The sequence below is a fragment of the Fundulus heteroclitus genome, chromosome 15, assembly GCF_011125445.2.
Source record: "Fundulus heteroclitus isolate FHET01 chromosome 15, MU-UCD_Fhet_4.1, whole genome shotgun sequence".
NCBI lineage: Eukaryota > Metazoa > Chordata > Actinopteri > Cyprinodontiformes > Fundulidae > Fundulus > Fundulus heteroclitus.
The window spans coordinates 16,811,253-16,825,848 of NC_046375.1; the positions used below are offsets into that span (position 1 = coordinate 16,811,253).

Consider the following 14,596-nt stretch of genomic DNA (forward strand, 5'->3'; position numbering starts at 1 on the left):
TGTAAGACGTTACCTCAAACACCAAACATCACCCAGCAGCTTTTCAGGCTCGTATTGAACTGAATAGTTCAGGGCACAGATGGAGTTGAGCACAGGAGGTTTGGGGGTTGGGGGTGGGGGGGGGGGGCTCTGGAGAGAGGGTATAGATTGGGATTATCCGGGTGCATGAGGGAACGGCTCTTCACTGTGTTTTCTATTCAACCTAAGTCCTTTAAGACCTCCTTATCTCTTCTAAGAGCACCAAACTGAGATCTGATCTAATGCCAAGTGCCACAAGTGAGGGTGTGCGAGTGAGGCACAGCACTTTGATGAGAGCCTGCTGGGGATGGGGATGTGTTTCTGAGTAATGAATGAGTTCAGAGTCCGTGGATGTGTACGTGTGAGTGAGAGAGTTAACATTTAAGGATGGTGAATTAGTCTGCGGGTTTATATATTACTGTGTGTGTGCACACAGTGTCTGTGCACTCTGCCTCCTTGCTGAAGGGCTGTTTGGGGTATTCTGTGCAGGTTTTGCTCCGGGAGGGAGGAGGGTTCTTGGGGTCTCGCATTCAGATGTAATTAGCCCAGACAAAGGCCTGGTTAAAGCTGGAATCCTCCAAGCTCCCTCTTCCTTTGATTGTGAGGGCCAGCTGTGGAGGAATGGCCATTATCTCCCTGTGTCCGGCAGCATAAAGAAGCCCCCACCTTCCTGCCCCAGTTACCCCCGGTGTTAGGGTTCCCACAGGGGGAGGGACATGAGAGGGTCACATATTGGTCTGGAGAAATTGCCGGTTCACTCACATAAATTGCTTCATCTCACACTTCAATCATGCTTTTTTTTTTAGGTCAAAGCAGCAAAGAAGAGCAGGTGGCACTATTTGCACAAGAGCAACAAATAGAAACGGCTTTTCACATCTGGATTAAGTTGGGTTTTTGTACAACCTGCACGTTGAAATCAGATTAGGTTCTTTCAACCTCCTTTATGTTCCCCAAAACCCACAGACGTCTCCTTTCATAGATGTTTTCCATGTACTCTGTGCTTTTCAAATCATATCTGCAACACATCATAAATGTCTCATACAGTTTAGCCTGCACATTGGGACACTTAGAGCCATTAGGCTTGGAAACAAATTGAATCTTTACAGCTATGGGGCCACATAATTACTGTTAATTTAACGCTCAGAATCTTCATCATTAACCCCCACTCTTGAATACGCGCAGGCAAACGGAGGCAGCATGTGTGTGAACCTGCTGAGTCTGTTAGCAGCCATACCCAGCAGCCTTTGACTGAATTAACAGCGACCCCTTCGACTTGTAAGAACAGGCCTCGCATCATTTATGCATTATTAAGTTCTGTAATTGGACAGCCAGTAGTTTGCATATTAGTCTATTAGAGTAATATGTTTTGCCTGTCTCAACACACGGCTTGCCAAAACCCCCGGTGACACATTTAGTAATTCTCTGAATTGTGCCCCTGAACATAAACTACTGTTCTTTCGATCCCATTAAATCTATGTCAGTTTAAGTCAACCCGTTCCCAGCTTGTTCCCTTCTGGTAACTTACTAGCCTATCAATATACAGCGTTTTCCAAAAGTATTCACGGTCCTTGAACTTTTTACACTTTTTTCAGGCTACAACGATAAATCTTATTGGGATTTTATCCACATAGTGGGGCAAGATTGTGAAGTGGAAGGTAAGTGATATATAGTTTTCTAAACGTTTGAAAAACGAAATCCATAAACTGTTACATGCATATGATTTCAGTACCAGCTTTTGCTCCAGTTCCAGTGCAACCTATTGGACATTACCTCTACAAATCTAGAGACTCAAATATTTGCCCATTCTTCACTTCGAAAGAACTCAAGCTCTGTCAAATTGGATGGAGAGTGTCTGTGAAGATCATTTTTCAAGCCTTGCCAAGGTTTTTTTTTAGCTAGATCTGGACTTTGACTGGACCATTCTAACACATACATTTGCCGTATGTATGACTGGGATTTGGAATGTGAATCTCTATCTAGTTCCTGCAGCTTATAGCAGGTTTTCAGCAAGGATTGTCTCGTGTTTAGCTCCATCACATATCCCTAAAACGAGTTGCAAGTAGGTCTAAAGACACCCTGGGGGCTCTCACATGGTTTCAGGGGGACTCAGCAGAATAAGATTTTTTAAATTTAATATCCCTCAACTAATTTACTGGTAGGATAAAGAAAGATCAGAGCTTTACTTAACTGTTGGACACGTTTTACCACTATCCCAGATGGATACAGCTCTAGCTGAATCTAAAACACCCTCTTTTTTAAAATGTACTTGGTCAATAATTTTCAAAATGCACCACACAGTTTGAATGTGATGTTGTAATTAATAGAAAACATGGGAAGAAATGAGTGAAAAAAGACATAATTTAAAAAGATTTCTCAAAAATGGTGGCAATGGCTCCTACTATTTATCAAAGCTTTTGAAAAAATTGTAAAGCAAATTCTCCTGTGTAGCGCACCTAAAGCTGCCTAAAACTGCCACATATTTGAAAAGTCTGCAAGCTACACATGCATATATTGACTGATTGCTCGGAGATTGGCAATAGTTGAAACATTTTCAATGTTTCTACTGAAGGTTGGAGCTTTATTAAGCATTTAAAATCTGAAACAAATGTAAAACATATTTCTGGTGTGACATTGTGTAGCTCTGATTTCTGCTACCTAGGCAAAAGCTCTATATATCTATTCTTAATTACAAGGCGTGAAATGTTTAAACATGCACTGGGGTGACATGCAACTTTGTAAAATAAGGACTCCGACGAAATCTTAATACGTAATAATAATAATTTGTTTTTTATACCTAAAGACAATTTATTTATTCAAATGTGTCCTGCCAGCAGTGTAGCATTAAGAAGTGCTGTCTTAATGCCAAAGAGAGCCCAACAGATTTTATTTTCACAAGTGGAGCCTTACTGCTTCCGCCATAGTGCTCTGCTTGATTTTTATATGCATAAAGCTTTATTAGAATTTATTCTAGGACTATTTAGAAGAGAGAAAAAAAGAAACAGATGAGACAAAATGCTGAAAGGGAGACAAGGTGAAAAATAGAGAGGAAATATAATATATAAGAGAGCAATATAATATAATCAGAATCTGCTTCTACACCTGCAGAGAGAGATATAAAAAGAACAGAAAAAACAATCGATAAAGTATTACAGGTACAAACAACCAACACCTTGATAACATCGCTGAAAAATACATAGTATTATTTAATACACACTGTATAAAGTGATAGCTATAGCTAATGATGGGGTGTTTTTTGTATGGAAGTGTATCTGTAAGCACCTGAATCCAAGCACCAGTAGATGTTTGCGAGAGTGCACTTGTGTATATAAGGTTTGTCCATAAGAAAAATGCCCAATAGAGGTTGTGAGGAGCCAAAGACCTGCCCCCCAGAGCGCTGACACAGACACCGTGGAAACAAGAGTCCCAGATGCCCAAATACCTAAAGACGATTTAGAGAGACCAATTAACCCAACAGCCATGTTTTTGGACTGTGACAGGAAGCCGGAGAGAACACACAAGGAGAACTTGCAACCTCTGTGCAGAAGGAACCCAGATCAGGATTCAAATCCAGAATCTTCTTGCTGCAAATGAATAGTACTAACACCTGTGCCTACCCGAAACCTCGAAAATCTGTGTATGGGAGTCAAATATGTTTGTTTCTTCTTGAAATGTTGAATCACTGGCACCTGTTGATAAGGTATTCCTGGAGTAAAGAGATCATGGGTTGAACAGATTGCTGTTCATACACAGAACCCAAGCTACTTTATGGGTATGAGTTACAAAAGTGTTCCCTTCACACACAAAAAAGAAATTCTCAAAAATAGCTGAAAATCCTGTGTGCTTTTATTCAGTGTGATGCATTTACTTATTGTTCTCCTTAGAGAACAACTGTTGGCAGGCATCACCTGATATCTTCCAAGATATTGGCATACAAAAATTCAACAAAAGAAAATGTTACATTAAAATTACCACAGCATCTTTATTGCTGTTACATCCAACTCAGGCCTGTGTGCCTGACAGCACACTGCTAACTGTTATGCTCAGAGAAATCACAGAACCAGATACTCTAGCTGGTGTTGGCTTTTTAAAAGGTTTATTAATAAATAAACAGAACCTGGTGCAGGCAGACAAATCCCCAGCAAAAAAGAAAACAGTATCTGATGGAGAAGAATGCTGACTGCCTAACAGCAGGAGATGACAGATAGAAAAAGCTGGGGCTGGAGACAGGTCCGTGAGTAGGGCTTTGGGTCACACACTGTGAGGCAGGGAGAAGATAGCTGACAGGTCCGATAGGTTTGGCGAATATTGCGGTCAGGAAACAGTCCAGGTCATGTCCAGAAAGCAGATGAGGTGTCCGACGGGGGCAAGACGAAGAAGGAATCCAGGAAATGAGAACTTGATCACTAACAGGTTAACAGACATCTACTTTCAAAAATCTAGCACTAGCCAATTGGGAAAGCCTGATATATAAAGGCAGAGACACGGGGGAATGAGGTGAGATAAATGAGCTTGCACAGGTACAGTGGCCAAGAGGTGCAAACGCACAGCAAATACATAAATACACTGCAAAAACAAAAGTACTCTAAGCACAAAAAAGAGGCAAACACAAAAACAAAACACATACAATGGAAAAATGCGGCAAAAGAGAAATGCTGCAATCACACAAATAAGATGCACAATGTGCAAACATGCTACAAACACAGATGATGCTGACACACATAGCACTAACCTGGCCAGCCAGACTGAAAATGTGTAGTACTCTCCGTTCTACACATTATCGATCTGGGACTGCTTCATCTGAATCTGTTTGGGGAAAGGAGGGAATTTAGGCAGAACTCCCTGAGCTGATTGGACAGAGCGACACCTGGTGCCCGCCTACCAAAGGTTGGCTTTAGCCAATCACGGTATCAAATTAAAACATAAGCAGCAGGTGTTATGAGAAAACACAAGAAGGTAAGCCGCTCAAGGCACATCTTGTTGTTTTACTATTAAAAACGAAATGGTGGATTTGTACAAAACAGATGTGATAGCAGCAGCTACTCGTGTGCATCCTCCTGCGCTGCCATGTTGATGTTGTTCCGTGCATTTTTTGTTCTGAGACACACAGTTGAAGCCGGAGCAGTACAATATGGATTCTTGTGTCTTTGTGAACGCACAAATACCACAACAATTCATCTTGCAGGCCAGGTTATCAAAACACATGCAAAAGCAAAATGCCGCAAGTAGCAAAAATAACTGCAAGTTTAAAATGCTGCAAACTAGCTACACATAACAGAACTGCTCCAGACCACTAGGGTGAGTCATCCACCAACTAAGTCACATGGAACCAGCCCGGTGGTCCTTGTAAACATTATTTGGGATACCCAAAGGAAACTTGGATAGAAGAAAGAAAAAGTATGCTTTCCTTTGTGTCTTTTTAAACACTTAACCATTTACAGTTTTACAGAACAGCGGCATATATACATCCTTAGTATTAGAGTGCTTGAGACGATAGTAGTTTGACTTTCTCATGTGTCAATCACTGCAGTCCGAAGTCTGTAGACGGCAGACCGTTGTCTACTCCCCCTAGTGGTCTGCAAATTAGGCACGTTTCCATCTATTGGTCTGGAGCCAAATAACCAGACTAGGCAAAGCATAATTTTATCAGGAGTGGACGTTATATTGGTTGTTTTTACCTGTAATACTTTATCGGTTGTTTTTTTTTTAATTTATATATATCTCTTTGCACGTGTAGAAGCAGGCTCCGAGGATGTCATATTGCTCTCTCCATTTCCTCTCCTCTTTCTCTTTCACCCCTTCTCCCTTTTATCATTCTGTCTCATCTGCTTCTCTTCTTCTGTTCTCTTTTACCTTCCTGTTTCAGTGTCCATTGAACATGAAATAGTCCCAGAATAACATCTGACAAAGCTTTTTGCATATATAAATGAAGTGGAGCACTATAGCGGAAGCAGTAAGGCTCCACTTGTAAAAGTAAAATTTGTTGAGCTCTTTTAGGAAATAAGACAACAATTTTTAATGCTAGCCAGGAAACAGGCATGGCGCAAAGAAAAAAGAAGTCGATGTTATGCATGGCTGTAAGAAACAGGAAGCAGAGGTTGCAAACTAGCATAGACCACAAATCTAAAATACAGGACGGAGGTTTTCAGGAATGTGTCGCTATGGGCAAGTTGTAATTGTTGTCATGTCAACTAGTATTTGCCGTGGTATATGCTGTCCGGAGACATAGAGAAAGAAATGCAATTCTATCTGCAGTATAGAAATATCTGGGAAGACACCAACAGAGAAAACAGCTGATCAGTCATGTGAGGTAAATGTTCTCTACATCAGAACTTTTTTCAGCAAATGTGTTTCCATCTCGCGTTTTGCGCATTAACTCTTTTTCAGAAAAGCCAAAAACCACCTTAAGCTAGCATAAAAACTTGTTTGCAAAATGGAGAAAGTTTTGCTATTTCCATCACCCTTTTCTAATGTGATACTTCTAAAAGCACATTAAAAAAAAACGCTGATGGAAACATGGCTACTGTCAGTACACATTTTCTCTCTCTCAATCAGAAGTCTTTTGCAGGTTTTCTCCCAGGACTGCTCTGCATTTAGCTCCATCTTTCCATCAACTCCATCAACTAACCAATTTCCCTAACCATGTTGAAGAAAAGTATCCCCCCCCTCCCCTCCAGCATAATGCTGCCACCCCAATGTTTCATATAAAGGATTTTGTGTTTATAGTGATTTGAAATGTCACTGTTCTACCTTGCATTGAAATTTGCAAAATGTGGCTACAAAGCTTCCATAGTGAGGATTTTTTTTTTCTCAGACTTGCTACTCTTTTTCACTGTGGTGAAAAGTTTCACTATATGTTTGAAAGAGACGGGTCAATAAAAAGGCTATTTATCTATCAAGAATTCATCACATTATCACAATCATTTGATGATAAAGGGGTGAAAATGTTTCACTCCAACTTTGTGGGAAACAGTAAATTACAAAAACAAACAAAAATAGATAAAAAGAAAGAAATTGTGTTTTTACCTAAAAGAACATTGTGTTTTTATATACTGACTGTCCCAGAATGCTAAGTCTGTTAAATAACAATTATACTAAACTAAACTAAGAACGTACTTGTGCTTATGTAAAATTTCTCAGGTCATCATTTTCAAAAAATTATCGGGTATTGGTTCATTGACCATGTCTTAACAATTCTCCGACAACCCCAGAGTTTTTTGGGGGGAGCGGGAGGGGGGGGGGAGGAAAGCAAGCCCCCCTCCTGCTACTGTGGGTGCCTTCATCTCCAAAGTTTACCCAACAAGCAGGTGGGAGGGGGCACGTTGCACTGAGGGATCCATTCTTGCAGCCTCCTCTCTGTTTGGCCCCTCAGCTGCCCTCTTTACTCGCCACCCCCTCCCCTGCATTATTTGTCCCCGACGGCCCGAGCGAAGGGCCCAACAGAAGCTGCGAATTGCAGCTGTGACGTGGGCGTCGTTGTTCCATTCACCGCGTTCGTCATGGCAACCGGGCAGAAGCTGGAAGCACGCGGTCCCTCTCACACTTTCTCTCTCTCTCTTTGGACAGCGTCCTGAGGGCAGAGAGGCAGCTGGGAGTTATTCCTCATGATCCCTGCAATATGTCTTAGAAGTATTTGGTTTGGAGTCATTTTCTTTGTTGGGATGATCAGAGTTTTGTTTTTGAGCACACAATTACATAATTGGAAGGTCTAAAACTTTTACGCATCGTTTTTACGCATGAAACCAATGAAATTGACCCACTGACCCAGATCAAGAGTAACAGACTATAACTAAATGTATTTTATTTCTTAAGTTCGACCAAGTGCTGTATCTTACGTGTTTCGAACTCAGCTGCCACATTTCTCCTTCCACTTTGTTCGCCAACATGCTGCAGGACTGCTCGCATTGTTGGCCAGACTGATTGGGGTTTCAGCACAATCTCCCGTGACCAATGAGCGGGGTGCTGTCAGGGGTAACCACATCTGTCAGGCGTTCTCGGCCAATAAAGAGCGGAGCGAGGCGGACCACAGGTGCGCGCCTCTGCGTCCCCTTGGCACAGCGCCCGGGAGATGCTGGAGAGAGACGACTATAGTTGCCCCGTGGCGCAAAGAGAGTTCCTGTCAGAGGCAGCCTCCCTCTTTAACTCCGGCTACCACTCTGGCTCCGAGAGAGTTTATGGCGACCGCCGCGTCCAACCACTACAGCGTCCTCACCACCCCCAGCAGCGCCCCGCCGCAGCACTCGGAGTCCGGGAGCATGCAGCAGGCGGCAGCATACAGGGACGCGCACACCCTGCTCCAGAACGACTACGGCACGCTACCGAGCGGTGGGCATCCGCTCAGCCACGCGCACCAGTGGATCGCGGCGCTCTCTCACGGTGACAGCGGGGCGCCGTGGCCGTCCAGTCCCCTCCGAGAGCAGGACGTGAAGCCCATACTGCATGACAGTGACCGAGAAGAGCTGCAGAACTCCAGCAGCCTGCAGCAGCAGCAACAGCGACACCCTCACCTAGCGCACCAGCCGCATCACGACGCCAGAGCATGGCGAAACAGCACGGCCACGACGCACATCACCGGCATGGCGACATCTGAGGGACAGAGCATGGTGTACTCCCAGTCCGGCTTCGGTCTGATGCCGGGGGGAGAGCAAGGGGGGATGCACCACCACCCCATGCGGGACGAGGACCATCACAGCCACAGCCCGCACCTCAGTGAGCACGGGGGCGGCCCCGGGGCCCACCACCACCAGCAGCACGGGGGGCATCAGGACCAGTCGGACGAGGACACGCCGACCTCGGACGAGCTGGAGCAGTTCGCCAAGCAGTTCAAGCAGCGGCGGATCAAGCTGGGCTTCACCCAGGCGGACGTGGGGCTGGCCCTGGGGACCCTCTACGGGAACGTCTTCTCTCAGACCACCATCTGCAGGTTCGAGGCGCTGCAGCTCAGCTTCAAGAACATGTGCAAACTCAAGCCGCTGCTGAACAAGTGGCTGGAGGAGGCGGACTCCACGTCGGGAAGCCCCACCAGCCTGGATAAGATCGCAGCGCAGGGGAGGAAAAGAAAAAAGCGGACCTCCATCGAGGTGGGCGTCAAGGGCGCTCTGGAGAGCCATTTTCTGAAATGCCCCAAACCTGGAGCGGCGGAGATCAACTCCCTGGCGGACAGCCTGCAGCTGGAAAAGGAGGTGGTGAGGGTCTGGTTCTGTAACCGGCGGCAGAAGGAAAAGAGAATGACCCCCGCTGGGGGACAGATACCAGGAGGGGAGGACATGTACGGGGACACCCCTCCTCACCACGGAGGACAGACTCCTGTGCAGTGACCCCTGTCCAGTATTTTCGTTGTTATTTGGGGAGAAAACACGAACCTCTGAAGGAGGCGGCTTCTTATTTGTTAAATTCTCAGTGCTGGAACTGGACTTCAGCCAGTTTTAAGTGTTGGACGAACGCAGGGATGCAGAGTGGCACCCCGGTGCTAAAAACACTCAGAGCAGAGATGTGTAGAATGGCTTCATGCCAGGCATAATGAGCTAGTGTGTGCTAACCAAAATGGGCAAGAAGAATAAAAATAAATAAATAAAAATAAAAAAAGATGGGGGAAAAGCATCGACATTTTCCGCGTCAATCTTTAAAGAAAGGCAGCAGGAAAGCTATAGGAACAGGCTGCAGTTAGTCTGGGTAAATAAACGCCATCTTTCCATCATAACAAAAGCGACAGGGATCCTGCAGCTTGTGGCAAAAGAGAGGGCTGAAATGGCAGACACCTGCTGTAGCCCAATACCAGCCAAACGATTATTATTATTATTATTATTATTATTATTATTATTATTATTATTATTATTATTATTATTATTGCGTACGTTATCTTTAAAAAATAATAAAACAAACAAATATACATATAAGAATAATATAAAACAATTACTATTACTTCCATTACTACGAATAATAATTATAATAATGTGAATAATAATGATAATAATAATAATAATGATGATGATGATAATATTAAAGTGTATGTATTGGTTGGCCCGTGCGTTCCTTTCTGTGCGTCCGTTTACACTGTGTTTTTTGCTGTTGGTTATTTACTTTCCCCAAAATGCTGTGACGAAACAGACCAAGACTGTCCGACTGGAGCATTCAAAACGACCCAGTTCATTTTTTGGCCTTGCTCTCTTTAAATAATAACAAGGAGGGAGATCTTTAAAGTGACCCTCGTTCACTGAGAATACCGTGTTTTTTAAAGAAAAAAACTGTGGCTTTACTATGTTTGTCAACTGTTTTTCTTTTCTTATTATTTTTTCATGTCAAACTGTGCCAAAGCACAAACACAGACACGTGTTCTTGTGCCACCTTAATCCTGTGATTATGATCTGATATGTAAGATGTTTCAGTGGGGATGTCCTCCAGAAGTTGGAGATCAAATCTCTGACACGTTTTAATTCAAATCTCGAAGGTCAGAAACTCAAATGTAATTGAGGAATTTTGATGGCTGCAGGCAAATTGTTATTTGATTATTGTAAATAATCATAATGATAATTTCCATCTCTTTTATTCTTGCCAATCAGCAGAAAAAAAGCAATAGTTAAAAGTATGAATCTGCAACACACACAGATCCAATTTCTGTTTTTATTTGGATTATTGTCAAACAAAAAAAAAAAATTAAAAAAAAAAAGATTTTTAAAAATAAGACCCAGTAATTTATGAGTTATAACCCCGAAATCCTTCAGCTTAGTTTGAGTTTCTGATGTAAAAGAGATGGGGTAAAGACAAGACAAGAAAAAAAAAACAATAAAACCAAAATAAAAATGTATCGACCTGAAATCTGTGATTCAGCAAAGAGGGAAATGAAATCAACAATTGCACAATTTCTATCTGCTTTTTTGTCATTAAATCGTATTGGTTTTCTACAATCCTGCAGGCTTGCTGCATATTTATTGAGCTTCAAGGGGGTGGGGGGTGTGGGGGGGCAACACTGGTGACAAGCTGTTTCTTTTCTTTTTTTATATTTTTTTTTTATCAGTCCCAGTCTTTGCATTTTAATTACGGATTTTATCGCTTCGTCTCGGTTGCTTGGAAGTGTCCTTCAGCTGTTTTGCAGATGTGCGCATTGATACTGCTGTGCGGATAGATAGCCGCACTCAATCACCTATACGTCTGAAATACACACCATATGGGGTTAGAATAAATTTAAAATTATTTGACAGTGGTGACAGATGCATTTTATACTTTCTGCAAGTGATTTTGTTTATTAGCATTTAATAATAATTGTTAGACTGTGCGTTCCCAAAGCTGTGGGCCTTTTCTGGGTGGTGGCAATAAGGTGCAGTAATCAGGACGATCACAGGTCATGAGTTGGAGCACAGAGGGACGCAAAGTATTTTAATTTGTTTGACACATAAACAAGAAGCTTCCTTTAACGGGCTTTAATACTAAAATATAATAACAAAAGTGCCCGTTTTATCCCGTTGATGTGTGTAAACAAGAGAGCTCTGGATGAAAACCTAAAAAAAAAATGTATTTTACGATGACGCAATTTAACGTTGAAATATCGCGAGGAATGTGTTTTGATTACAGCTCGGGATTGAAGTGATGTGACCTCAGCCGGGTTTTCATTTTTCAGTGATTCTGCGCCTCACTTGGTTTCAGGCGTTGTGGGGGTGTTCACAAGTACAAAATATTAACGATAAAATAATAAAAAATTCCATAAATTACTGCGATTTAAACTAGGATCGATTCAGACATTGTGCTAAATGGTTTTTGGTTGCGTTTAGTCAAATTGACGGTGTGTGTTATAACGTGGCTGGGCAATGGTCAATTTTAATGCAGCGCGCTGCTGTCACCTAGTGGTCAAATCCAGCTACGACAGGACCATACACGCCATAGATTTCAAAGCGAGATTAAAGGTTCGCTGATTTATTTATTTACTTTTTTTATTCATTCATTCACTCATTAGCCAAAAGGAGAAATACAAGAGAACAGGGATTAGAACAGATTATTCTGGGCAAAAAACAAATAAACAGGAAAAAAAAAAAACATTTTCTTTCTAATGTAAAACCAAAACCCAGTTCCTCCAAAAAGTAGATTATGAAAGGTCAGTAAAAAAGGAGAAATAATATAGAAATGTTGGCCTGCTGTAAAGTATGACCATGTTCTAAGTCGAGGCTTATTTTGCATTAATCATTGTGTCTCTGTAGTGTGGCATGGAGGTGATCGGCCTGTGGCTCTGTTGAGTTTTGATGAAGGTCATTTGCTTTGAAAGCGACCTTCAGCTCATGTGCACTGCTTGATCTGGTGTTTCTCATCTTCCTCTTGGCCATGTCCCGTTGAGAATCTATGGGATTCAACTCAAGTCAGTTTGCTGGTCAAACAAGCACAATGATACTAAGATCAGCGGTATCTCTGTGTGGGAAGGTGCCAAGTCCGACTGGAAAATTAAATCAGCATCCCCGAAAAGTTTGACAGCGGAGGAAAGCATGAAGAGCTCTAAACGCCCTGGTAGTCGGCTGGCTTTCAATTGATTAAAACACAATTGACCAACAATCAACAGTGACTGCGGAAACTTGAGATTGAACCTCATGCAGCTTACGTTCTGTCTCTCTCCCCTCTTCCTCTGGACCCTGGCACCTTTGATGCAAGGTAAAATGCTACATTTCGTCTGAAAATAGGAAAACTGAGAAACAGTCCTTTTTCTCCTTAGCCAAGGGAAGATGCCTCTGAATTGGTCTTGTGTTGATGAGTGGCTTACCATGGGGAACACAATGGTTCTTGGCCAGGTCATGTGTCTGGAGGCTCATGAAGCTAAGGCTCATACCTTAGAAATCACCTAAAAACACGTTATATGGACAGGCTTCATAATCCACTGAATGCTGCAGTTATTTCTGTTGGTTGGGCACATTTTTCTGTCAACCATTTCCTTTCACTCAACTTGCTATTAGCGTGTTTAATACAGCACCCTTTGAATGGACTGCTTCTTTAGCGCTGACTTTTGGTGGCTTGTCTATTCTCCTTTTGAAGAAGTCTGCTGGAGAAGTGGCACCAGTTCTGTGTAAAAATCCTGTTTTGTCGATCTTATGTAATATTCCAATTGAAAAAAAGACTGAACTTTAGGTTTTTGTTGGCTGTAAGCCATAATCAATATTAACAGAAATAAATGCCCGAGCTGCATCACTGTGTGTGTTATGAATCTATGATTTCAGGTTATTGAAATTAATTTATGTAAAAATAACAGAACCTGTTTTGGTAAACTGAATTTTTAATTAGTACTTATTCCAGTACCTATGAGTGAACCCTGTGAGAAATCAAATCTTAGATACCTAACATATTTGTGTCAATTGGTTAGAAATATCCTTTATTTTTTCATACTGGAGAAAATCAGGCGTACTAACAGCAAAAGTGAAAGGTAAATGGACGTACGCAGATGCACACAAAGGTAAAAATGTAAAAACAACAACAACAAAAGAAGATGTTGAAGAGACTGTACAGCAAGGGCAAATTCACAACATAAAAGATACTGTCAGGTTAATATTAGTGTTGCACCCATACCGATACCAATATCGGACGGGGCCCCGACCCAGCACTAAAATGATGGTATCGGTATCGGTACCGGCGAGTACCAACAAATAGGCACCGATACCATTTTGATGTTTGTATGTCACTTGAATGCAGCCTTCTCTCTCCTGAGTAGGATTATACATGTTATATAAGTTCATGAAAGAGCCAAAAGTTTATTCAACTATTGTCACCCATTCCAGGTAGGCAATAAAAAGTTCTACTACCCTAAGTAGTATGCAGTTCTTCATATATACATACACACACACATCAATTTCAAACAGATGGTATCGGTATCGGCCAATACTGCACAGCCAGGTATCGGGTATCGGTATCTGGGCCAAAAAATGGCATCGGCGCAACACTAGTTAATATAATTACCATTGTCAGAAAATTAAAAAAGTGGGTGCAACTGAGTAGGGCGATTTTTAAAAAATGTGCAAAGCAAGCCTGTCCAAAGTCCGCACAGCAGTCCGAAACTCCTTTCCTCCCCATGGAAGACTTCTTACTGTTGACCTCATGAAAGGTCAAAGAACAGGAGTAGGAGCTATAATTAGAGCATCTAGGAAGCAGCCTCTGCCTCCTCAGAAGGTAGAGTCTGCTCTGACCCTTCCTGTAAAGAGCATCCATGTTGTGACTCCAGTCCAGTTCATTGATCAGGTGACCACCCTGGTACTTATAAGAGTCAACATTTCCTAACGTCAGTTCCCTGAATGTTTACCGGTGTCAATGTGGTGGATCTGCTGGTAGTGGAAATTGACCAAGGTTTCATTTCACTAAACAACCTTTTTTAAATACGATAAAATAGTGTCAGATGAGTCCCACACCATAAAGGAAAGGTGAATGAATTGTATTCTTTCAAATGAAAAAAGTACTAAGATGAATTGACTTCATCAGACAGGGTTCAATCAAATGAACAAATCTTAGCTCTGTTGATGTGGTGAGATTGTGCTGTTTGTACCAAACCTAACCTGCTCTATTGAAGCCTGAAGAATGTAGTCACTTTATTATACTCAGTTTACAAGAAGGAGCAGCTTAA

At 42.2% G+C, this 14,596-nt stretch overlaps 1 protein-coding gene across 1 annotated transcript; it reads left to right on the forward strand.

The window, feature by feature from the left end:
- Positions 1 to 7,869: 7,869 nt before the first annotated feature.
- pou3f2a (POU class 3 homeobox 2a) lies at positions 7,870 to 10,919 on the forward strand. Its single transcript, XM_012868833.3, has one exon. The coding sequence runs from the start codon at positions 8,190 to 8,192 to the stop codon at positions 9,330 to 9,332; it is 1,143 nt and encodes a 380-aa protein (XP_012724287.2). The 5' UTR covers positions 7,870 to 8,189; the 3' UTR covers positions 9,333 to 10,919.
- Positions 10,920 to 14,596: the final 3,677 nt, after the last annotated feature.